At 40.1% G+C, this 26,318-nt stretch overlaps 1 protein-coding gene and 1 long non-coding RNA gene across 2 annotated transcripts in view; both read right to left on the bottom strand.

The window, feature by feature from the left end:
- LOC109628500 (uncharacterized) overlaps nucleotides 1–3,942 on the bottom strand; it is a 119,430-nt gene extending 115,488 nt beyond the window's left edge. The window contains exon 1 of the long non-coding RNA XR_011246226.1: nucleotides 3,732–3,942. This is a non-coding gene — a long non-coding RNA (uncharacterized lncRNA). The remainder of the gene's footprint in view (nucleotides 1–3,731) is intronic.
- Nucleotides 3,943–4,556: 614 nt separating this feature from the next.
- Nucleotides 4,557–25,573, bottom strand: ints2 (integrator complex subunit 2). Its single transcript, XM_069509958.1, has 25 exons — nucleotides 25,278–25,573; nucleotides 24,268–24,570; nucleotides 24,050–24,188; nucleotides 23,123–23,225; nucleotides 22,475–22,588; nucleotides 21,333–21,463; nucleotides 20,675–20,845; nucleotides 19,931–20,151; nucleotides 19,588–19,713; nucleotides 19,325–19,396; nucleotides 18,071–18,185; nucleotides 17,534–17,602; nucleotides 17,107–17,241; nucleotides 16,834–17,010; nucleotides 15,566–15,680; nucleotides 14,724–14,828; nucleotides 13,227–13,391; nucleotides 12,157–12,358; nucleotides 10,036–10,161; nucleotides 9,545–9,746; nucleotides 9,077–9,358; nucleotides 7,730–7,837; nucleotides 6,928–7,033; nucleotides 6,216–6,392; nucleotides 4,557–6,061 (listed from the first exon to the last, which is right to left on the bottom strand). Exons 2-25 carry the CDS (start codon nucleotides 24,558–24,560, stop codon nucleotides 5,877–5,879), a joined length of 3,639 nt encoding a protein of 1,212 aa, XP_069366059.1. The 5' UTR covers nucleotides 24,561–24,570; nucleotides 25,278–25,573; the 3' UTR covers nucleotides 4,557–5,876.
- Nucleotides 25,574–26,318: the final 745 nt, after the last annotated feature.

Raw genomic sequence — 26,318 nt, 5'->3', positions numbered from 1 at the left:
GTGTCAAATTGGCAGAATTCTCTTAACAGACCCACCCCACTTTGAAGTACACTGGGCTGGCACTTTATTAGGTACATCCTCAGAGTTATAATGTCAGTTTGTGCTGACATTGTTGTCAGAGGTGCCGAATCAACACCATCACTTTGAAAGATGTTGTTTTAAGGAGCATTTTGTTGTATTGTGTTGTACAGACAGTGCTTTCCATTCTATTGTTCACTTCATTATAACTATACATAGAGCATTACATAGAGTACTATATATAGCGAATATGTTATGTCTTGTATTCACAACATAATCAGCTGCTGGTCTGATAATTGAATACATACATACTTTTTTAATGGACTTTACAGCACCAGCGCCTAAATTAATAATAATTATAATGATTATAATAATACATTTTGGGCGAATGAAGGAAATTATTGTTATTACGAGATCAATATGTTTTGCTTTCATGGATTAACCTGTAGAAATAATAAATTGTGATTCCCTTGTTCTGTCTTCAGACTGAACAGAAAGTAAAAGCATCTCTTTAAGTTCTCCCTGTAACCTCCTCAACCCCGGTGCTGTTTACAGCAAGTTGTATTTTGGGTGCTGAGGTATTAAAAGCAATGCCAGTGAAAACACAACCGCTCTGTGATTTCACCCTCACTTGCTCCAGGCATCTCTCACAGCACCAGGAAACTGCAGCAGCACAACAACCTGAGTGTTTTATAAATGCCTCCACAATACACAGAGGGATGTATTGACTTTATGGATGCAAGTCACTCAAACGTGTTCACATTAAAAAACATTGCATTTTTATCAAATGTGCACCTTCCTGTGTGATCATTTAATTCCCTGATAATTCCTTCTTCTACAAAGGTTTGAGTTACAAGTAAAATACCAGGAGACACCAAAAATATGAATGTTAAAGAAATTATGAATTTCACAATTTCACTCTCATGTTATTGTCCATAAACACTGTAAATCACTGGCTATTTTACTCTCCCACTGTAAGAGTGATACGTTTTATATTTCAGCGAAATGTGCAAACCTTGAAAAGGACTGGATAGTTTATTTAATTAATGGGTTTAGTCTGACAGGAAGGATCTGTTGTTTTCAGTGTGGCAAGACTGCCCTCTGGTGAATTACCAGGAAATGTCTATTAGGATGTGATGGCACAGCTGCCCCAATATGATTTATGAGCAATAAGTTTATTTCAGTTAGAGTGTTCCTCTGTATTATGGACAGTGGGCTGTGAACGATAAACTCAGGAGGACAGCAGCATTTGAAATGATAAAGAAGTCAACAGTGGTTTATGTGATGAACAAACTGATGTTAAAATGAGTTATTAGGTTAAGTTATTAGGCTGCAGTACTTTCTCGCAGCAGAATCTACCAATGAGCTATAACTTCTACAATAAAGACTTTCTATGATACGATAATATGACCATGAGTCACAGCAGTGCACGTGTGTTACTGCAAACCACAGGATGTTCACACTGCTTACTGTTCATGTTTCCTGTTCCTAGTCCAAGTGAGACCTTGGTTGTATAGTACAACAACATAGTATAATAACATCCCATGCTCTTTCTAGGGCTCTGATAAGTAATTGATTAAATCGATAAACATTGATTTTAAAAATAGTCGGCAACAAATTTCACCATTGATTAGTTGGGTCAATGATATGACGCACGGCACACACTGTGGCAACTCCTGAGGTGGTAAGAGAGTCAATGGCGTGGTAAGGAGGTGTAGCTAACGTGACAATGCCGTCTCATCTCTGGAGTTAATATTTGAAAAATGGTGGAGGCAAACACTACGATACAGCAGAGGCAGAGCCAATGAGGAGTAAAAGGTCTGTTTAAGTACTAAGAACATTTTGGAGGCTGTACACCCGATCCAGGCCTGGGGAGGCCGGGTTCATGATATCTACACCATCAAACTTAATTTAAAGGTATCTTGAACTGAGGCGAATCAAAGATATCTGTTAATATCTGAAACTGGAATTATAATCAAAATGAAGATGCAGATATCTGTACTGAATATAGAAAAAGCATTGTACCATATCAATTACTACTACAACAAAAACACCAATAACTACTACTGCTACTACGACTGCTACTATTACAGACTACTACAACTGTAAGCATGCTTCTTATATGCGAGTGGTTTGTGGATCGATCCTGAAATAGCTTTACTTCCTATTCCAAACACTTATTTTTGAGAATCAGTCTCATGTTTAATAGACAACATCTTAACTCACTGGTGACAGCTGACCTCAGAAAGTCACTTACAGTCAGTGTGGGTACTGCAGCAGCACAGGACGAGACAGACATCACTTACTGAGTCCTTCAGCAGTGACAGACATTATCCAGGTACAGAGAGAGCTACTGGAGCTACTGGCACGTATATCACTGTCACTGACCATCACAAAGAGATTCACATCCGTCTACGCTTCAGTCTATGTGTTGATGTTTGAACAACAGGAGTTCCCAACAACCATGGGATACCAATTCATTTAAACTGAGATGGAAATGAAGCACCACGTGACATTGAGTGAGAAGTTGCCAGGTTCCAATCACATAAAGCATAATAACCATTTACATTCATGCCTACGGCCAATGTAGAGTTTCCAATTAATGTAACCTGCAAGATATTGAAATAACTAATATTTGAAAAACATGTAAATTATTAAAGGACTGGGTTATATGGCCAAAATGATATCCAATTAAAAATGTTCATTTACTTTTCTTTTAAATGTCATTTTAACATGTTATGTTCCTCAAAATGTTCTTTTATATGAATTACATTTAAACATGTTTTTAATTGTATCTATATTGTATGTAAAGCACTTGGAGCTGCATTTCTTGTATGAAAGGTACTATACAAATAAAGTGTATTATTATAAAATTATATCAGTCAATATTGCCAATTCAAATATTACATTATTATTCAGTTTAAGTTTAAAGCCATGTTGTTTACATCATTCCAGACTGGACAAACTAAACACCTTTTGACTTTTTATGATAATTAAATGACCCCTCGATGTAAATATAAAGTATTTAAATATAAAGGGCCTTTTCTGGGGTAAAGAAAACTACAATTCATACAACTTAGATGAAACAAACTAGTGAAAACATCATGAGGATTGTTCTACATTAAATTTCTGCCAATAGATCCTTTCACCTAAATCTGACACACTGGACCTTTAACAAAACACTTAAGTATATTACCCCCTCACTTATCTAAACAATGCATAAGTCAAATAATCTGTATAATTTAGACTTTTGTCATATTACAATTGATGAAATGTATCTTTTGATAACCAGCCCTAGATAACACTATTTCCAGGTTATATAATTGGACAGCATGAACAATCAAAATAGTTTACTGTTTACTGCGACAGTAATTTTCTGGCGAGAAAGTACATAAACATATAAAGAAATAAATTCATACATAAAAAACACATCCAGCTATAGATGAAACTACAACAGGGATTCATTGATGCGATGAGGAGACAAAGGAGGAAGGAGAAGTGTGGTACCTTTTTAACAGCGGCCATTTTGACATGAACGAGCAGGGAAACACACCTGGACGTCATTACACCTGTTAACCTCTCGTCTCAAGTGAAAATGGCTTCTGTGATGAACGTCATCATGCTAATCACATGAATCCATTAAGATTCAGCCACAGGACCATCAGTATCACTTATCTGAAAGTATTAGTAAAAGAGGTGAAGAGCTTCCTCACCTGGCACCTGAAGGTCTCACCATGGCCCCTCCAGGTCTGAGACGTGAAGCACGTGTTTCCCAAGAGTCACGTTGTGTCTTTTAATAGATTTCCAGGAGCTTCTCATTGTTTCACACTCAAAGCTGCAGGAGCCCAAACTTCCCCTCAGGTCTTCTTCTCTGTTCACACCATGGGCGCGTCATCAGGATGGAGGCTGCCACAGGAAATAGGTTTTTTCTTTTTTTTTTTACAATTTTCAAATGTAAAGCAATATGATCAAGATGCTGTAAACAAGAATGTTCAGCATGAATCTTATATATTGTACAGCACAAGAAAATAAATAAACTACAGTTAAAATTAAAAGGATTAAACTTGTTTTCTAAACTGTATTATTGTACAATGTAGAGCAATTTTTATTTTCATGGATTTAAGGTGCTTGGTTTATAAGACAGAAATTCATTGTGAAACAGTTTGCTTCTACTGTACTTTAATGTGAAATTCCCCAAGGATCAGAATGATATTAACAAAAAATATTAATTTTGGGGAAAGGTTTCAATTTGGAAAATTTGGGGGCTTAGCCATTTATTAACATCCAGAGATTCAGAGAAGATGCAAAATGAAAGATTGGTGATGAGTAGTTTCAGTTTCATCACAAAAACAATTCTAAACATCAGTCTTGAAAAAACTGTGCTGTAGTGAAATATCTTCAGTCAATACAAATTTGAGTGTTTTAGAAGGTTGGGGACAGCTTCCTGTTTATATGTCAAGACATAACCACTGACATTTAATCAGATGTGGACCATTTGTAAGCATACTTCAGTTTTACTTGAACTGCTGCACATCACACCATGTTAACAAGGAGCCTTTATTTCCAACCAAAGAAACCAAACATGAACTCAAATTCAAGTTTTTCTTTTGTTACAAACACACCTTGTCAAAGAAAAGATTTTTTGTTTTATTACAAATACAATATAAAAGCTCTACATACATTTCAATAGCTGAGAATAGTTAAAACACTTGCAGCTTAGAAAAATACACCAACCGAGGTCAAGAAAATTTACCTATTTAACATTTTCAGTATTCTACTTTCTACAAACTGTCACAGAGCACATTCACACACATTGAAACTTGTTTTTTTATTTGTAACGTGTCAAGAAGGAGCCTGCTGGTAAAGAATGTATTTTTCTTAACATGACTGACAGAAACAGTGACAGACCAGAGTGGTTAAACTGTGCATATCCCAATATGTGTAGAGAATGAAGGCAACCCACAACCTGACTTTAAATGAAAGCCCTTGATGAAGTCAACATCCAGGTCCATTTGTTGAAGATAAGTAGACGTGTGCTGACACAAGCCTTTCTCAGCAGGGCTGCACGATATATCGAAAATGTATCGTCTTCACAATAAACATACGTGATAGATGTTTCGCAAAGTCATATATTTCAATGTCAATATATTTCAATCAGATAGAGCCCTGCTGCCCTAGATAATAAATAAAGATGTTCAGAATATAATCTGACACACATGTAGAGTCAGCGACTGAGCAAAAACAACAGAATTTGTAAACAGTGAATATATGTAGCTGGAGGAGATGGCGGCGCGCTCAGTTTGGTTTGAGATGGTTGGTGCAGTGTGCAGCTCGAATGATGGAGACGCAGAGAGGAGCAGTAAATTACTGACAGTAAAAACGAAGAGACTCAAATTAACACTAAGGCTGGGAAATACAACAATATCAAAAGATACATTTAATCGATTGCAATATATCAAAAGTATAATATATAGCAATTAATTTGCTCATGCACTGTTTAAACACAGAGAAGAGGTAGCATACTTGATCTACCTATGAACCTCAGAGTTAAAAAAAAAAATGTTTATGGAGCAAAAATCAGTGTCTTTAAACCTAAAATGGAAAATAACGTAACATTTTAATTGGCGATATTGACTGATATAATTGAATAATTATAAACTTTTTTGTATGGTATGTCATACAAGAAATGCAGATCATACAAATATGTTAACATAATCGCGATATTCAACAACGTTATCGCATATCGGATGTTTTCATTATATCGTGCAGCCGTACTTCTCAGGGGTGTGAACGTCTATCAGGGTCCGTGTTAAGAGTTGTTGGTTAAAGCGTAGTCCCTCCTCCAGAATGTGTATGGCCTATAGTCCATGAAGGGTGGAGCTGATGATGTCCATGAATGTTGCTTCTATACAGTAACACAGTTGGACATCAGGGTCAGTTCCGCCCAGTTCCTCTGCTGTCTTCTGAGGCAAAGTCAGCTTTGAGGAGACACCTCCTCCTTTAACCACAGCTTCCTGAGGTTTCTCTTTCAGATACTGCAGGCCTAGGGTCAGAAGAACATGAATTTCTTAAACATTTTTTTGAACACAGGTTGATCTTTTCAATGATATCATCCCCTGTGTTCATCACACTAAAGACGCGTTAATGCAGCGTGTGCAAAAAAAGGATTTATTACAGATAACGAGCACCGCACTTACGGGCAATGAGAGGGTCAACGTCCCTGGCTTTGGTGGCTACATCAGAGGCACAAACCTGACCCACTTGTACCAACAGAGCTGCCACTTCATCATAGAGTGGGGGGAAGGCCTGGCAGAAGGCCACCAGGCACGGCAGCGTGGGCATGAAGAAGGAGAAACGCTTGGCGTGAGTCAGCACTAAAAGAAAAAAAAAAACACACTTAGTAAGCACTAAAGCTGTGAATGCATTGAATAGTGGCTAATCGGTTGGCACATATTTTAAACTTAAGTAACTGACGGATTATGCTGCACTAACAGCCAAAGGCCAGATGGGGGCAGCCAAATATTGTGAAAAACTATTAAGGCATACTGTATGACATGAGCCAATTTACACTAGATGCACTATAAACAGTGAGTCGGCTGGGAGCCAGTTCAATGATGGCGATGTATGAGTAGATTATAAGAAGTAGTTTGGGAGGGAAAAAAAGCTACAACCTGAAGGAGGTGCATGTGTGAACGCAAAAACAACCAAGCTGCTGCACCACCCGTCGCCTGAATCCTCCAAAGGATTTGTTGCTGTTGTGAACGCATCTCAGCGGAAAGCCTCCCACTGCGTTGTTCATGTGTGAAAGGAAACCTCTGGAGAAAGTCTGGACCCAATTCTCCAGAGTCCCCCCTGAGTACATGTCTGAAAACGGCTTAGGAGATGAGAAGAGAAAAGCTGTTCACTGACCTGTGAGGAGTGTGCCCATCACACTGATGGCCAACCTGGCCACACTGAGGGACTTGGGGAGAGCGTACTGGGTACACAAGTATGACAGCAATTGGATTGCAAAGATCTGTGAGGAAACACACACACGCGCACGCACATGTAGGAAATATGCAAACACTCAGCAAAGTGCACCAATAGAGTATAACAGTAACTACCCACTTTCTGAACGGCTGAATTTCATATGAATGTTCTAGAAAATCCTTTGTAAATAGTTGTTAGTCTAGAACCAGGCAGACAAGCCACAAGGGGAACCGTGAGCATAAAACATTTGATTTGGATCAAAAACATATGTTTCAAAACAGAAAACAATGCAAAGGGACAATACTGAATAATTTGTAGCTGATTTTTGCAGTTGTGGTAAACATTTGCATGGTAACAGTATTGGTAACAATGGTAACACCATTTAGAGACCTCGCTGTTACACCTGAGGATTGTGGGGATTTGTGGTACTCCTCCTAGAAATTGTGAATAAAACATGTCTTCTTAAAACATGGTTGATATCATACAGACATCTGGCTGGAGAATATTTCACAACCTCGTAGCTTGTGGGAATTCTACCTTGGATAATCAAAATCTCTGCTGAAAAAATGAATGGGCTTTTTACTTCAGGAATGAGGCTGATGAGCTCTAAAGCTATTTCATTAAACAAAACAGAGTCAACTGTGTAAGAGTGGGTCTGGCACAAGGCCCAAGGCAACTCTAAAATTTAGAGCCAGAAAAAAAGAGGGGAGATGAGGGGGGAGGAAAGGTTGGGAAGCCTCACCTGCTTTTCCAGCTGGGGCTGGGCCAGCAGCTCTGGGATGAAGTCCAAACAGATATGGATGGAGGGGATGCCTGCCACAGTTAAAGGCAACAGAGCTTGAGGGTAACCCTGACAGAAAGAGGGAGAGACACAGAGTGAGAGCACAGGAAATGTAAAACTTATCCTGAACCTAAGGTGATAAGAGAGGAGTCGAGAATACACAGTAAATTTAATGAAGTTGTCATTTACGTTCAAAAGCATGTGCACATGAATGCACACAGCAGATTTTAATCAGCAGTGTGGACAAGGGTGCGTTTAACATCAAAGAGGATGGACGGCTTTGGTGAAGTCCACCATATGGTCCGCTCATTCTGGGAGTGCTGCAGTCACTTAAACATAATGCCACGTCTGAACGTGATGGCTAATGGGGTCAACATCACCTTCATAAATGGAAATAATGTCAAAATCCCCATATGGCCAAGCACAATATCTAAAAGAAAGGAGCTGCAATTTAATTAGAGGTAAACAGGGAAAGCATTACATATTGTCTTGATGTGAAAGAAAATACTTGTTTAGAACAATATATATGAATAGTCTTTTCAGTGGAAACTGGAACTCATAAAGCAAATCACAATATATGTCAAAATGATATGTGAGATTGTTGCATATCGTTCTGCCCTAATGATACAATTACCAACTAATGATATAAACTGGAGGAAAGCAAGGGATTTTACATCCACACTATGTTTTCACCTTCAAACTAAAAACAAACTCTGTCCAAAAAAGAGCAGCCCGTACAGACATGCCTGGAAACAGGACAAGAACATGGCCAAGGGAATTGTAGATCACCAAATATCTTGTCTGTGCTCATGTAGCATTATAAAATGCTGAATTAAACTCCACAAGTGCAGCGAGCAGAGACAAGGTCAGCAACACCTGTAATTCATTTTCCGAGGCTGATGCTGCTCTTTTCTAAGACAATGGATTACTTTTCTTGGACACACTTACGGCAAGGTGAAACTATTACTGTCAGTGCTAGCTACACTTTGCATTCACCGCTGGTAGTCCAGTTGTGACTGAAAAGATCCAATCAGGAGACAAATGTGGGTGTAATTTCCAAAGGTCTCAGTTCAGCCTGTCGACTAAAAAACAACCTCAGAGTTGTAAAACTGAAACGGGGCATGCAGTGTCTTCAAAAGTCTCAGTTTTAGGGGCTCATAAACTCTGCAGTAGTGTGGAAGGCAAGCATAAAGGTGACAAAAGTGGTGCCATATAAAACTAAAATTTATTAGTGTGGATGTAGCCTTTAATTCAGTCTCTCCTCTGTGTTTCTGGCTGTAAATGTACCTGCTTTTACTATGTTATTACCTGAAAGTGAACCAACTTGGCGATGTTGGGGTCAGCGATGAACATCTGATGGAGCAGACAACAGATCAGACATTGCACCTCCCTCAAGTCACTGAGCAGGCCTCCCTCTGGCTCAGCATCCTCCACGCCTCTGCTGGCTCTCAGCCCCGGGCTTCCCTCTTTCAATTTCCCTGGCATGGGACCCTTGATGCTCTTCAGCAGGCTCTCTGTGTTGGCCCCCTGCTGCTGCTCCTCGGAAGTTGGCAGACACACCTCAAGGAGAATCTGGACTGCTGCGCTGTCCTGGAGTTTAAAAGAAACAGGTGGTTACCAAAGTCCAGCTTGTAAGTATTTTTGTATAATTTAATGCCACATTACTTCTGCATTCATGCTTTAACAAGATCCCTTCACATAACTCAAAACAAGTGAGATCTGAGAATGTAAGGGCAAATAATTGTGTGGTAGTGTGTCAGTTTGGAGTTCAAATACCTGTGCAGCAAGAAGTGCGTTCTTCAGTTCCTCCCTGGTGACCTCAGGTGTATCTGGCTGTCCAGGCACCCCCAGGCTTGAGACTGTCTGGCTCTGCCGTTCAAAGTCAGCTGTCTCTTTCAGGTGGCAGTGTAGGTAGGCTTTTGAGGCTAGCAGGTAGCCATTCAGCATGTGAAGAACTATGTCCATCAAGGGAGGACACCTTGGACAAAACGGAAACAACAACTCAGACCTGTTTTTTGTTTAGGTAAGACTCAAACGCATGATTGTGGGTAAACTGGTCTTATTTCACATCCACAAAACCTTTGAGAGAAAATTACAAAAAGGTACAAACACATATTTGACAGGTTTTGACTGCATCTGCCAAAACAAAACTAAATTAACAAGTAAATGGTCCAGAGATCTAATAGATATGCTTGATGTAAACACACTTTGAATAACCTAAGAAGAGATCTGTTTTTTGGGGGAATATGACTAATCTCTGTGATCACCTGTACACCCTCTGATCACAGCGCAGCACAATGAGAGGATCCACCATCAGGTCGTTTTGAGTGTATGTCTGCTGTCTAAGCAGCTTCACTGAGGCTTGGAGGGCGTTTACTGTTATCACCCACAACCTGCAACACAAAATTTGTCATAGTTTAATATCTATCAGTATTACAAAGTGGAGGAAATACAGTACCTGACTTGCAATGTATATAACTCAAAGTATTGTATTTTGAAATGTGACGTCTGAACATTTGTCAGAGTGTAAGACTTTTGTTTGTTGGAATAAATATATTTAAATGCCAAATAAAATACAATGCAACACACTTCTGGAGGGGTTATATGACTTCAGTGATTTGATTACTCCTAAATTAGCCTGAAACAGCATTTCACCCTCAGGCGATATCCATACTAATATGTTTTGGTACATAGATTACATTTCATTTAGCTGATGCTTTTATCCAAAGCAACTTACAATAAATAAGTAATACAACTTTACTGTTGCTATGTTTGTGCCTGGCATTCATACTACTTCCTAAAACAGAGAACTTCAGAATCACAGCTGACTGGCAGATACTGATACATTTAGAAAAGATGATGCAGTCACCCACATTCACTTCCTGCTTAAAACTTGTTCTGTGTGGTCAACGTTAAGCTTGTGTGTTCACACCTGTAGATCAAATTGCGTCCTTGAGACCAGATCTCACTTCCCCACTCACATGCAAATGAACACATCATTTATGTTCACAGTTTACAGACGTATCCGATGTAGTGTGTCTGTATGAGCTTGCAAGAAGAAGAGAGGGAGGAGTCAACAGGGGCTGAATGAATCTCTTGCTGCTTTTACCAACTGAAGAAGAGTATCAGTCGTGGTCAGTGTGGTGCTGGTCACAAATCAATGATTGGACACTGAGTAGAGTAAAAGTAAGTTTGATTAATTGTGAAATTCGGGTGCGTGAACTTAGAGCTGACCACTTGTGATTGTTTCACTCAGGATGGATGTTAATACCAGTTCCACCTCATCATCTGTCCACGAAAAAGAAATCCCTGCTCTTACTTTTCGCCATTGTTGTTCCTTGTTAGTAGTATTTTCTGTTACTAAGCAACCAATTGCAAATTGACAGTCTGCTTCCTATTAACACCAGCATGCATGTGCACGGTCACGTGATCCGTGTCTTCACATGTTAGTATTGGATGGAGACTATTTCTTAAAGGATGCTTAAACACTCATCTGGACCGAGATCGTTTTATTTTTAAAACTAAAAACGTATGAGTGTGGATGTAGCCTCAGTCTCTTCTCAGACCAATATTTAACTACAAATAACAGGGTACTACTGGAGCTCCCAGTTTTCCCGCAGCTCGCACAGCCGCATCAATCAGTTGATCTGTGTGAAATCTGACACTGCTGCCCTCCTTCTTGATTCACCAAAGCCCCTGGTTTAGCCCCCCTGCAAGATTCAATACTACAACAGGGAGTGAGGAAGAGAAGAGGGAGGGGGCAGCAATCCCTTACATCTCCCTCATGGAGCGTCTCTTTCAGTTTTCCTGCCCTGAGCTCTTCTTGTTAGAGACTCCTTTTGGATCAATAGAATGTCTGCTCAGAGCTCTGGTAACTGTGCTCCTGAGGGCCCAGGGCAGAGTGAGGGTCACCCTCCTCTGTCCCGAGTGTTCACACAGCCTGACAGAGTCGCTTGGTTCAATACCTCTGATCTATTCACACAGTAATCACTGAACAAACGGCCTAGAGTCAAGGGTCACAACTCGTTTTCCACATGTTCTCCTTTAATCCATTTACGGAGTGTCACAGCAACTTCACAGAGCCTTGGGAAAGATGACACCAAGCCAAGTACTATCATTAACCTTTAACTGAAAAGACAAACAGTTACTGATCTTTTTCATTTGGCCTTTAATTCAGTTTTTTTTTTTTAAATGTATTTACATTTTCTTATGCTGAGCCCAGTTAGTTAGGTATTTGTATTCTCCACAGTATTCAAGAGTTGCCATGAATTTAAGGCATACATATAGCACTAAGGCATATCTGCATCCAGATATATAAATGACCTGGTACTTATATGAATGCAAACTTTCCTGTCCTTACAACATGCGATTGTGTCCAGTGTATGTACCTGCGGGGCATCACAGTGTTGAGGCCCATCCAGAGCTTGTTGAGGGTCTGCAATATGCGACGAGGCACAGAGGGCTCCAGCAGCAGAGCCATGCTGGCTGTGAGTGCTTCTGCGTAAGGTATCAGGTCTCCAGGTGAAAGCAGCGTTAAGTGCTCCAGGATGCGCATCAACCTGGGACTGCTGGACGGCAACTTCTGGAAGGCTGCGGGTGGAAAACTATTGAATTAGTTGTCTGTGTCTCAAGCTGCAGAGCCTTGTTGTGTTCCCTTCAGTGATGTGAACAAAGTGCACACACTGGAATTAATTTAAACTTCTGGAATCAGACAAATCTTTAATGCAAGACACAGGCAAGATCTGGCAAAGGGACTTAAATAGACAAGGGAGGACATTTTTGTTTTTCTCTTTGGCCTCAACCAAACTAGTCATTTCCATATGTAGGATAATTGCCAAGTGCGATACAAGGGAGGAATTACTGTTTTTGCAAACCATTCATGGTCTGAGAGGTGAGGATTGTTGTGTTGGCTACAACCAGCTGTGACGACCATCAGATAACTCGCTGTCTCGTTAGAGTGGTTAATGTGATATGGTAAATGGTAAATGCTTTCCTAGTCTTGATGACGACTCACTTTACAGTAGTTTTACATTCATACAGTGCATCTATCTGCAGCACTTTTCTCAATGAGAAAACGAACAAAGGATAGAAAAGAACTTTTACGCTATGAAAAGGGTACTAGGCAGCTCATCTACTTTACTGGATACTAAAAGCTCTACACAGCACGTCAACAAGACTATTGTCTCTATCCCCCTCTGCAAAGGTACATACAGTATACTGTATATTAACCTGCATGGAACCAATGATCTGTTACACCTTTGCTTTTTATTAAAAATTTCTATCAATGAAAAGCCAATTACAGCATAATCCCTCTAAAGCCTAAAGGATTAACCACTGAGATAAGATTTCAGCTGGATAAAGGCTGGCACCTGTCAACGTGTTATACAATATTAGTATCACTTTCCTAACTACAAGCCCTAATCCCATTTCTTTCATCCCTCACTCCACCCCTGCTCACCCTGGTGGAGCTGGCTCTGAGTGTATCTGCAGGTGTTGCTGGGGAGCATCATTCTCCTCAGCAGGGGCAGGGTGCCAGTCACCTCCTCCTCACACACCCAGTCCTCCACTAGACACAGGTGGGGGTAGTTGGTGGCCAGCAGCCTCAGCAGGGCAGAGTGCAGGCCTGGGGAAAGGGAAAACCAAGGCTGCTTGAACGTTTATTGCCCACAAAGGTTTTGTGTTTTTGAGCTTTTGTATGACTGTTTTTTTTCTGTTTCCCCCAATAGAATAGTATTTTCCATTTCCAACATGGGATAACTGCTTAAGATCTTTATGACTGCCTACAAAAAATTATGGTTGGGGTTATAGTCAGCATTGTAGTTGGGGGGTTTGGTAGATTTTCTGGGGTAGTAAAATATACTGTGAAGTGACAAGTTATGAATAGTTATAACTATAATCCTGGCTAGTAACTTGTGTTTTCAAGCCTGTAACACTTGTTGTATTTGCAGTATTTATTTTTTGTATCTGTCATTTCAGTAACTTTAAAGTTAAAATGTGTTAATTTAATACAGAATCATTAGACAGCAAATACAGAAGCCATATGATTATGTTATGATTAACTGAGAATGCAACAAATGAAAAGAGGCAAATCAGCAGAAATAAATTGTATATTTGAAGCATTAAACAGCAACAAAGGCAAGTGTCCTAAATCAAACACACAAACCAAATGCATGCTGGGTCTAGTTAATATCTAAATGTTAGGATATAAGCAATAGATCCTTCATCTGTGAAATCTACATTTAACTCTTTTTGATGTTTTTGAGGATCCCCGTTGTTACTGCAGTGGACTGGTTGTATTTTACGTTGAACAAGCAGAGAAGTTGGATCTAGAGCTAATCATGGAGAACTGGGTGGTACACAATATTCACAGTGGGACGTTCAGGTGGGTGTGTGAACAGATAACAGATAACTGATACAGAGGGGGGGAGCATCAACAACCACTATGTGGCCAAGAAAGAAAATAATTTGTTTTTGTTGGCTGCAGCCCTTAAGGAGCATGTGGTTTATAGATCCCCATAATGCCTGCTGCTCCATTTTGCTATTATTTATTATTATTATTTAGGAAGTGGTTATTTGATTTATGTTGTTTAACATTGCTACATAAAGTCAGTGGACACCTGCTGTGGGTGTATCAGTTCTATGTACAGCCCGTCTTGAATTTCTTGGTGACTTTTAATGCAGGTTCCACCTGGAACTGCATATGTGCATTGAAATACCAATACATACATAAAGATATTCTTTAATTCTACAGCTTTATCATTTACCCCCCAAAACCCCTTCTATTAGTATAATAAAGGTTTACTCAGAGTACATCGAGTACTGACTCACTTTGCAATTTTATCTAAGTACATTTTAGCTCAAGTAATTTTACTTCTACTTGAGTAAAAATGTTAAAAGTAACGGTAGCTTAAAGTAAAATCTAGATACACAACAAAACATTAAGTCCATATCTCACCCCCAAGCTCCTGCTGCAGTCCCTGGGCCTGGGTAACCAAGTACTTAATGGGGATTTGGTCCATCAATGCTGCTGAGTACGACTTTGGTTTCCTCTGCATCAGGGCTTTAAAAAGGAGAAAAAAAGGTGAGTGAAGCAAAGAAAGTGCAGGACAGTAAATAGATGGGGTGAGAACATAAAGCAAGAGAAGGACAAGACAGAGCATAAGTGTTTTATTTGGCTGTGTAAGGACGCCAGAGCCACTGTGCCGATGTGTTAGAGGAGCGGAGGTGATTTTTCATTGACGTGGGTTCATTACCACTGCTGATGGGCATCATTACTCCTTCTTTGAAGGCTGCGGGAGCACTTGGGTAAACACAGCAATTAAAGAGATGGGCATAAACTCGCACATAAATCTGGCCTAATGAAGGGCAAGAGGAGAGCTTGTCCTGGGAGAGAATAAACACTGACTATGCTAACTGCTAATGCTCAATCTAACCTACAGCTGTCCTAGTTAGCTTAGCTCCAATTGTACTTGGCTCTTTTTCAGCCCTCCATTTATTCTGTATGAGGCGGCCGACAGTCAGTGTCGAGAGAGAGAAGGATGAATGACTGCACATTCAGAGTGAAAGTGTCTCCTACAACTTAACAGAGGATAAAGGCTTCTTCTCTTCTCTCGCTGCCTGACATATTCCCCTCATCTCACATACAATGACATCTTCAGTGAAGGAGATGACAATATGCACACTTTAGAGGGGCAAAGAGAAAAGAAGAAATAGAAAGGAAGTGAGCAAACAGCACAGAGGGAAGCAAGGCACATTGCTGTGCTTTATAGGATGCATTCATTGTTAGCATGTACATACCTAGTTGTTTGGTGCTGGCCAGCAGATTCTCCTCATATGACAGGATGTAGTAGAGGATAAGCAGTTGGGTGGTGATGGAGTAGCGCTGCCGTCCCCCTCGACCACCCTCCCCTTGCTAACCAACAAAGAGAAACAGAAAGAATTTTTATAGACTGGGGACAATACAGCGGTCACTTTTTCAACATCAAACATTTGCTCGAACATGGAGGAGAAATTTAAATTTTAGGAAAAAGGTCCAAAGGAAAGGCAGCACAATAGGGCTCTTAATTATCAGTGAATGTGGGGATGGATCATTTCCAATGGTTCGTCAGCAAAATAAAAACCTGAGATGCTTGAGGTCAGCAAGAATTACAAAAACCAAATCTTTTCAACTCGCAAAAATCACCTATTCCATTATTTCAGGTGTATAATATGAAAATACATTTGAGACCAATTTTCAAAGGCAGCAACAACATTAACTGTCACCTGTAATCAAAGTGTATCCTCAGAAAGGAAACATTAAATACAACTGTGGGAGGCGCTATTGCACACTGTAATTGATCAAATCAGTTTTCTCTAACTGTCTAAAATTACTATGCCTAAACACACATATATATAGAACAGAAAATATTCCCCTTGAGAATTGTTTGGTTGAATCAAAAATGCAAATGCTCAGTCTAATAACTCTAAACAGATGGTTATGATTGATAAACCTATCAAAGGATAATGCACCTTTGTAAAACAGTAATTTGCCTTAAAATTCATTTCCGCACATTCTATTTTAGCTGTGTAAGGTTCCTATGATAGGTATGCAGCTGTCAGCAACACTTATCTCAACAACAGGAAAGACAAGCTTTTTTCATTTCTGTTTTCAGTTTCATTTTACTTATTATACAAAATAGAAAATTATATATATATATATATATATATATATATTTTAACCCCTGAATTTTAACATAAATTTTTGTATTTTAAAATGAAAATCAAATAACCAAGATGAATAGCATAAAATACACTTTGCAGCACAACAGAAACTTAATTACAACAATTATGACTCCTATAACTGTATTATACAAGGTAGGGTGGTTCCTCTTTTAAATACATTCAAAAGAGGAAAACACTGCCTTCAAATACTCACACATACAGATAACATTAAAACACAAGACCTGAAAGGAAAACCACAATAACAATATCACTCAACCACAAGTGATATGTACATGACTGGTAACTTTGAGAAACGGTTTTAGGGTTTGGCATCTCAGTTTATCTCACATCTCAGTTTAACTCACCCCAGCAGCACTCTGGAAGACACTGAGTATCTCCTGCTCAGTGATAGGCTGGTTAGTGGCCTCTGGGTTGGCCTTGGATGCTGGGGTGAGGATGGAGTTGATATAGGCATCAATTAGAGGGATCAGCTGGGTGTGGATGGGGGTGGTGGTCTCACAGAGCTGGCGATAAATCCAATCCTGAAAGATAAACCATAGGGTAAAATCAATTTGGGAACATTTGTTACACTTAATCACGCAAGCATCATTATGAGCCATCCAGTGCACACCTCATACCTTGATGGACACTTTGTGCTTGGTGAAGGCTCGGCTCCGAAGCAGCTGGTAGATACAGTGAATTGGGAGGAATCCTGTGATGTTTGCACTTAAGTTATTGGTCACAGCGACCCGAACCGCATGGGCTGTGACGACCTGCACATCAGAAACAACGTTTTCAGTACAGCAACAATGGAACATTTATCAAAGAACACCTTCTTAAAAGCTTTCCACCACACTGAAGTGAAAATGCACAAAATTTAGTTTGAATATAATTCCCATAGCAACCTGCTATATCTCCCAATATAGTGGTTTTAACATTTAATCATCCTGCTTTTCATTTAAAAAAGGCGTGACGGTAACCATAACATACCATGTAGAAAGAAGTAGGTCATCACTGCAGGTGGAAAATGTATAAACGTATATGTACATATATTTATATGCGTACCTGTTCTGTAAAGATTTCCTGTGTGAAGATCGTCTTCATCTTGCTCAGAGAGCTTGGCTTGATGGCAATCTGTGGACAGTTGAACATTTGTGAAAAAGAGAAAGCAAGAAAAGGTTCAATCTGAGTGAAAACAACCTGCAGGCAACAGTGCTGGTATTTTGTAATTCCCTCCTTTCATATTTCATAAGAAAAATTCTACATGGCAGGCACAACATCACAACCCTGAATTGAGATGATTGCCCTGAGGGTGGAAACAAACAGGCTCTAAATCCAATTACATTTCACATCTTAGTGGAAAATACACTGAGACAGGAAAACTACTTAACACACAGACAGGAAACAATTGTGCACCTAATAAGTAATAAAACAGAAAATTGGCCACAGGGTATAGAGTGTCTTGGTAGATATGTGTGAACTGCGAGTGTTTCAGTGATCTAGTCCTCATATGCACCACTGCTGCAGTGGAGGAGTGCAGCCAGGAGCTGGCCAGCCAGACTGATGTATTGATCAGTGCCTCTCTTCCACCTACCACCTTACCTTCATCCCCAAAGTAGAGCACACCAACTCAATAATGGAGCTGAGCTGGTTGCTATGGAAATACATGGCAACCAGTAATAGCATCTCTCCAAAAGAAGCAGATACGCCCGCAGCACTGTAAGTAGGAAGACACACACATGCAAGCGAGGCGAGTGAGAAAAGACATTCAGTCTTGTCATTAATCCTGCAACTTATAGGACAGAATTTTAATCAACTGATTATGCCGGTAGTATCATTCTACACATATGCTTACATACAAGTTTCACCACCAGCCTGTATCTGTTCAGTCTCCCCTAAAGTCATTTAGGACTGATGAATTATTTTTATGGACTAGACCCATGGACATGCACTGCCGCAGTTGTAGTTTATCACTGGCTGTTCCCATGGACACCAAAGATTTACACAAGAGACATCAAATGCCCCTGAGGTGAGAACAGACAAGCAACAAACAGATTCTGTGAATACAGATATTGGATTTGACTTATTTAAATAACATATTTAGCTCACTCTTAATTCCACTGACTACAGAAAACAAACTACTTTTTCCCATCACCCTTCACTGTAAGAAAGTTTTAATAAAGATCTGGAGCAGACAAAGGATCAGTGAGAGGAAGCACTGAGATTAAAGTGCAACAATAGAGAGGATGGTGTTCTTTATCTGAATCCTATGATTATCAGATATTTGCTGAGGACAAAAACAAAATGCTACAAACAAGATTAAATCATTTTGAAAAACCACATAAATCTGACAACAAATGAAAATGTTATACTCTGAATGAAATACAGCAACAGAAAGCTTTTTCAAGATGTGAATTACACATCTTGTATTACTTTTAAAATATATGTATATGTAGTTACATAACTTAAACAATGCTTTCCTATATTGGCTAATGCTACATTACACAATCATTACTAATTCATTAAAATTCCATCGTGAATTAAGTCAAGCAATGTCAACATAAATATTTTTACATTGATATTTAGTGATTCAAAATAATAGTGATATATATTATGGGATTGTGTTTCATGATTTTAAATCAGCTTTAAAGGTTAGTAGAATGTTGGGAATGCAAATAAAGGAAAACAATACTTGCCTTTATGTAAAGATAATTGATAATAACATAATAATACGTATGATAATCAGATTTTAGAAATGTTTCACTTACCATTTCTTTGAACATAAAAACTAAGAACCAAAGTATAACTATAAAATGATGTTCAATAATGCCTCATGATGGTAAATAGTTTTCTTACCTCTCAAAGTATTCCTCCTCTTTGATCATCCAGCTGAGCCACATGACCATCAGCTGCTCCTGCTCTGGAGTGCTGGACGCACACAGACACACACACATACACACACCGAGGACAGGGTTCAAACACCATATAACAAAGGACTGTTTAACTGCTAAAAGACTTTAGGCTGGGAGCATGCATTGGCAGAGAATCAAAATGGAAACGGACTGTTAGCTGAATAGGATTTGTGATTCCAACATATGAAAAGACAAGACTTTGTGTACCTGACCAGAGTGGGGAAGGCGAGCAGCTTGCAGAAGGACAGGGAAACAAAGCGAACGCCAGCAGGAGTTGCTGGAGGCCGGCTGGTCATCAGCTGTAGTAGCTGCTCTGCCTCTTCATCTGTTGGTCTGAAAGGGGCACAATAAGTCTATTATTATCTTTAGGACATGAGATTTTTCAGGTAACCAAAACTTCAAACTAAATAATTGACTGTGGGGCATTTTTATTTTTTGTTTTGTACTGAAGCATTGAGTTACGTAAGAACAATTAAACACCCACGCTATCAGACTTTAAAATCCGCAAGTATCAAATGTCTGGAGGGAAACTGCATCCCCTTCGCACTACCTGAGGCCTGCGATGCCCATGAGGGCACAGTAGAGTCGGAGCAGAGCACTGGCCTTCACCACATGCTCCTCTCTCAGGCCAGAATACCCTGAGCTGCCTTCCCCTCCCATGTCACCGTCATTGGGCACGTGGGTGCTGCGTGAGCGCGGCAGGATGGCGACCAGCTCCAGCAGCAGCTGCCTGCGCATCTGCCACAGTACCGAGCTGCTTTCTCTCTTTCGCTGGCAATACAGAGAGAATGAGAAAGACATAAATGAACTGCTGTGCTCCCATCTAGCTGCCGAGAACAGCAAATGTTAAGCTTTCTTTATTTAAACAGTTCATTGATTAACAAGGTTGTTTGATTTTCTGTGCATCAACATACTAATCTACTGAACCAGCTTTGATGACAATTACAGTGTATAAGCCGTGATCGGCTCATGGTGAAAAATTTACTTTCATTTATAAACTGCCAGAAACGCTAGCACATATAAAGAAACCATATTCCCTTCATATCTATTTCTAGATTTAAAACATTAGCTTACATTTTGGGAAATTCAATTTATGATGGTCAGTTACAGGAAAGAATGGAAGAGACAGAAAACAAAATCTCTACCAGTAATTGAAGTTGATTGTTGAGGGCATACATTGTATATTGATTGAATACTGAATATTAGGACCACTACTACAGACAAACATTTTTGTCGTCACCTCACAAAAAAGTACTTGTGTCCTCTGCTCACCACGATGAGACAAAAAGCTCACCTGTTGTCCATTGCGAATAAACATGCTGAACCAGGTACGGACTTTGCTGTTGGTACCCAGCAGCAGTCCGCTTACATAAGACACCAGAGGACTGACAGCTTCATCTGGTGTCTCTGGTTTATAGTCAAGAGTCAGGGCCACACCCAGACCAGGCAGGTGGCACTCCTCCACCTGAGGACACATAGAGATAACATGCATACAGTATATTATGTCCTTTATTTAAGAATTACTCACTCTGTAAATTCATAATTGTTGCCATGAGTGTATTCAGAACTTGAAGTGATGTAACATATGTTGTTTTAGTGATTTCAAAATGCTATTTCTAATGGTAAAGTCTACTTCAAAGTAACAGCTGATCCATAACAAACACCAGCTGCCGACAACTACGGCAGATTCCTCTCTAATATGTTATCATTTCAGCACAACATGCAGTTGTACAGTTGCCCGTCACAGTCTAATTTTTTTCGCCAGTTTTATAATGAACCAAAACATTTTTTTTATAATTCTCATTAAAACATAAAAAGATCTCTAATGAGTGTTTTGTGCTGTTGCTTCATTATGGAGCCATGCTAACTGATTCCAAACTGCAGATTCCAAATTCCAGAAATTGCTCCAAGAATTCATTTTCTTCTGATCTTATGATAATAGTGTAACTGACCACCATAGCTCTGATGTTGAGGGCTTGTGAGGGGTTCATCTGACATAGCTGTCGCAGTGCTTCAGTCCTGCGTCGACCACCCAGACTCTCCTCATCCTGACGTTCTCCATTCTTGATCAAACCTCTGCAAACTGCACATAGAGACATGCACATTTAAAAAACATCATTTTGTGGGAACCTGTTTTGTTTTTCCTCTTTGTTTTGTTGTTCTGTGCTGAAGATGAAAATTGTTTGATTGTATGAAGTTAAATTAAGTGAACATTTCTATTTACTACTTCAACAAACCGTACTAATATTGGTCTTGTAGAGCCAGGAGGAATAAGGCATGTTCTGTCATTAATACATAGAATCACAACTCATTTATTTGCCAGTAAATACGATTTAGCAGCCATCAGAGGAAATAATTTCCAATGCTTTATCTATCTTTCTTTCTTTCTTTTCCCTGTGCTTCCCCATATCTGATGGTTTAAAAGGCAAACAATTTATGGTTGAGACTATGACAGTCACTGACATAACATTAGCTGCCATTAATGCTTCTGCATTATTTGAAAGAGCCAATGGAGTTAGGTCTGATCCTCTTGTGTCCCATGTGACAGACCTTCATGCTTCTAGACAGTTATTTTCCACCCTCAAAACAATTCATTTTCGATTTATTTGAACTACTTCTTGTCCAGTAACAAAGGCAGAATGATTCCTTGACATTAACTGCCATGTAGCACACACAAAAAAGCCATCAACTTCGCTCTGACCCTCTGTGTGACAAGCAGCCACTGGAGAGAGCCAGCATTTTATGAGTCTCTCAAAGGACACACTGCACTCTCTATGAGCCAGAGCAGGACAATAATGTTCATCATCAATCAAAGACAAATACACACACACTCAAGCCTGTAGCATGGCTAGAATTATGGGAAGGATATAGCTCAACTCTGAATAAAAATATGCAATGGCAACTCAATTACAATCTGCCCATTATTATAATGAAACCATCAAGGAGACCATGTGGAGTTATTTCTTCATAAAGGTCTATTTCTGCCAGCAGACACACTCTTAAACTACATGAAGCAAGTACAGGCCTTTAACAGCAACTTACTCTCATATTATCAGATGAGATTATGTGTAGTGTTGTGACACAGGTGAATTACCTTCATTGAAGCTGTCAGGGACATTGGCAACCAACAGACACAGAAACCAATCACCATTGCGCACATGTAGCAGAGCTTCTGCCACATCCACAATGGGTAGCAAGGACGGCAGCTCTAATAAAGAGAGAAAATAAGCATAGTATAAACATTTGAAATTTCTTTAATTCACCATGATGCCCTGCTTTCCTATTAAGGGATAGTTCACCCAAAAATGAAAATTCACTCATTATCTACTCACCACTTTGCCGATGGAGGGGTGGACTTTCAGGGGGTAAACAGTGTTGTTTGTTGTCTAATGTTTGAAGAATTGGTTACCATTAACTTCAATTGTATTGGAATTGGCTGCAACGCTCTTTAACCCTGAAACTCTACCTCTCTATTGGCATACCGGCTCAAAAGCCTTTTGATTTGGACCTGTCTTATCCATTTCTTGAGATGTAAAACCATAACTGAAAATGTATAGTAAATAAAGAGAGGCCTTCCTTTATGGGTCTCCATATTAATCGAGCTTATCTTTCACATGACTCCTTTGCTATAGCCTTCTGGATCCTACAATTCTCATACCTGCAAGGGTGTACAAAATCTCCTGTATTTAACATTATCTCACTTCTAACTCAGAATATTAAAATAACAAAAGAAGTTGAGCACCTGCTTGTAAAATACAGAGGACATCTGCGACCTCTTCCAAGTAAACCAGGCTTTCAAAAAGTTCAGAAGACTTTAAGAAAAATTCTCCATTTGAGTCTGTCACCTGAAAAACAACAAGGGGAAATGAAAGAGATTGTGTGGATCAAGCATTCAACTCAGCCTGTTCAGCGAGGTTAAAAGAAGGCAAGAGAGCAGCTAGCATAAATATAAGACTCATTCCTGATGCCAAATTAGCCTTTGATGAAAGATCTTGTTTCTTTCATGTGAAACTATTTCTGTAAGGATATTTTAATTATTCATTAATTTGACTTTCTATATTCAAGAATCAATCAGATGTCTCTTTTACATCTCTACATTACACAAAAGACAGCAGCTCAGATTCGGGGCATGGTCAAACATACACGAATGTGAAGCGAATATCATCAGTATCATCAACCCCTCCCACACTTGCTCATGGTGAATCCAGCGGGGGATCCCCTGCTGTGTTCTTACATCGACTTCTCCTGGATTTCTACAGACATTATACGGGGCCCTGGCTGAGAACGTCCGCAGAGACTGTGGAGCATCTCACTCTGACATTTGCGTTCACACATGCACCTCCTCCGGAGAAAATACAGAGCAACTGCAGAGTTCAGTACATGTCTGAAAGAAGCCTGTGTTTTACCATGCCCAAAGGCTGGTCACAATCATGATGTCTTGTTTTCTTAAGTTTCACCTCTCAATGATGATACTTATCTGGCTAATTCAGGGTGGCATACCACCTTTTAAACACACTGCTAATTTTTTGTTTGTAGGTTTGCAGTCTTTCCTTGTCATTGTCTAGATTTTATTAATTGCTTCTGAAGAAAAAGACAGTACAAAGCCAAGTTAAATAATATTATCAATGTCCAATAGTTTCCTGAATTACAGATGGACCTCTGACTTTACCTTATTCATGATGGCCAACAGTTCACTGAGGGTCAGACGGAGCCTCCTCAGGGGATCACTGTGTTCAAACTCCAGGGTCAGTCCATGCTGAAGCTGTGACACCAGGATGCTCTCTCCGTTAGAGCCGCCGGCCTTGTGCCTGGCAGAATAGACTAAAATGAATTCCCAATCCCCACATCGGACTGTGGAATCTGGTACAATGTGTGTGTCTGTCATACCTAAGCTGCTGCTCCTTCCGTGCATCCTGCTCCAAGGCGTGAAAGTCAACAGACAAAAGAGCAACAATGGAATTGACAGCCTCCACTCCTGAGAGCAGGCGGAGGATGAGCTTCTTGTCCTGAGCCCAGGACTGGCTCTGATCAGCTGGGGCGCACAGAGCCATCCTCACCAGGCAGGGAAGCAGCAGCCTGAGCTCTGGATCACTGAGGGCAGCCAGGCGCACTACATCCACCTTCTGCATGGCTTCAAAAGCATAGCTGCTGACAAACTGCAGCCCTGCACTGTCTGCCATCTCTCTGCAGCTGAGGGGGACAAGCAAAACAGAGAATTTAAACGGAAGCACTTAAACTACACAGTCTTTGAGTCTTGAGGGAAGCGTTGAGCAAACATCACAGAAACTGAGTACAGAAACTTTTCTAAACAGTAGCCTGTCCGGCGAGGAGACCTCAGCTAGCACAAGCTACATGTAACAACACGCACACATGGATTTCATTTCTCAAGTTACTGCAGCTTCCTTTGACCCTTTCTGGGTTTGTCATTAATTCGGTTGTATGTGTTTATTCGTAGATATTTCCAACAAAATGATTTAGTTAACATCAAGGTTACAAAACAAGCTAGTGTTAGCAGTTTGATAAAGGGTTGGGCTAACGCATCTGTTAGCGCTAATGCTAGCTAATACTTGAACTATTTAATATCGTCGACATTACCTTGTGTGGAATTCGTTTCCCCCCAAGTCAGAATCAAATTGTTTTTTCGACTTTCAATTATATGAACGTGTATATTTTTAAAGCGGAAGTAATATTGTAAGATATCCGCTAGTGAAAACTAGGCGACTTATCACCGCTAGCTGCTCGCTAGCCTGGAGTCAACACACTTTTACCCACTGGTCACCGCTAAAGCTAGGCTAGGCTAGGCTAGGCTAACAATCAGACTGACGCTTGTGCTCACTGCTGTCGTTTAAGAACCTGGTGGTTAATATAATACAATAATTCAACAACAGTAATCTTACCTCGCGTATTATGACGACGTCCTCTAACAAGAACGTTCACCATCGAGGCCTTGAGACCTCGGACTGGGTTTCCCACCACCGGGCTCTACAGGAGAATCCTGAGTCAACCACAAGAGGGAGGACAGTCTGTCCACACATGTGCCGGTAGGAAGGTTTATAGGAATGTCTTTAGCTTGTGTGTCTTTCACGTCCTGTCTCGTGTAGTTTCCGCATGTCCACTTAGATGAAGTTTATCTGTGACAGTGAGACAGTGAGCGGACTGATCCAGTCTGCACCGTGTGCAGCACTGACAGCACAATGCTCCAGTCCAGCCCCCCAGCACGCACACACACACACGCACGCATACACACGCGCACGCGCGCGCACACACACACACACACACACACACACATACTACTACTACCACCAGTATTACAACTACTACTCCAACTTATGATAATGATATTAATGATATTATATATTATTATTAGACTGCTCTTATAAAGCATCTCCTTATGAAAACACACTTACATTCTCCAGTTTCAGATTTTTATTTGGATCTGCACCAAAATTCACACACTCAGAAATCAGTCCTTCAAACCTGCCTGATTTTTTCCATCAACATCCATAAATTATTCTCTGACAAATCAGGGAAAATGTTGAAAAACACAAACTACCTTGCAATGTTAAAGAAAAAAAAATCTACATCCTCCCCCTGATCCATATCTGTACCAACATTTAAATGGTTGTCTCCTGATCCATCATGTTTTTCTGTAATCGTGTGACTTTTTTACTCCAGAAGTGAAAAGCTGCTAAGTTGCGCTGATGTCAGGTGACTGACTTGGTCACTGAAGAATTTCCCATTTCTTTCCCTGGAAAAGCTGCTGTCGTCTAGACTGAGTCATTATCCATGGTGAAGCATCGTCCTATCACTTTTCTACTATTCTGCTAAATCTGAGCAGATAGCCCTGAACACTTCAGATGTCTACCTGCTACTCCTACCAGCAGTCACATCATCAATACACACCATTCACTCAGGTCCATTTGGAGCCACATTGGCCA

Source organism: Paralichthys olivaceus, chromosome 15 (genome assembly GCF_024713975.1).
Source record: "Paralichthys olivaceus isolate ysfri-2021 chromosome 15, ASM2471397v2, whole genome shotgun sequence".
NCBI classification, from domain to species: domain Eukaryota; kingdom Metazoa; phylum Chordata; class Actinopteri; order Pleuronectiformes; family Paralichthyidae; genus Paralichthys; species Paralichthys olivaceus.
This window is presented reverse-complemented; position numbering and strand designations above follow the sequence as displayed.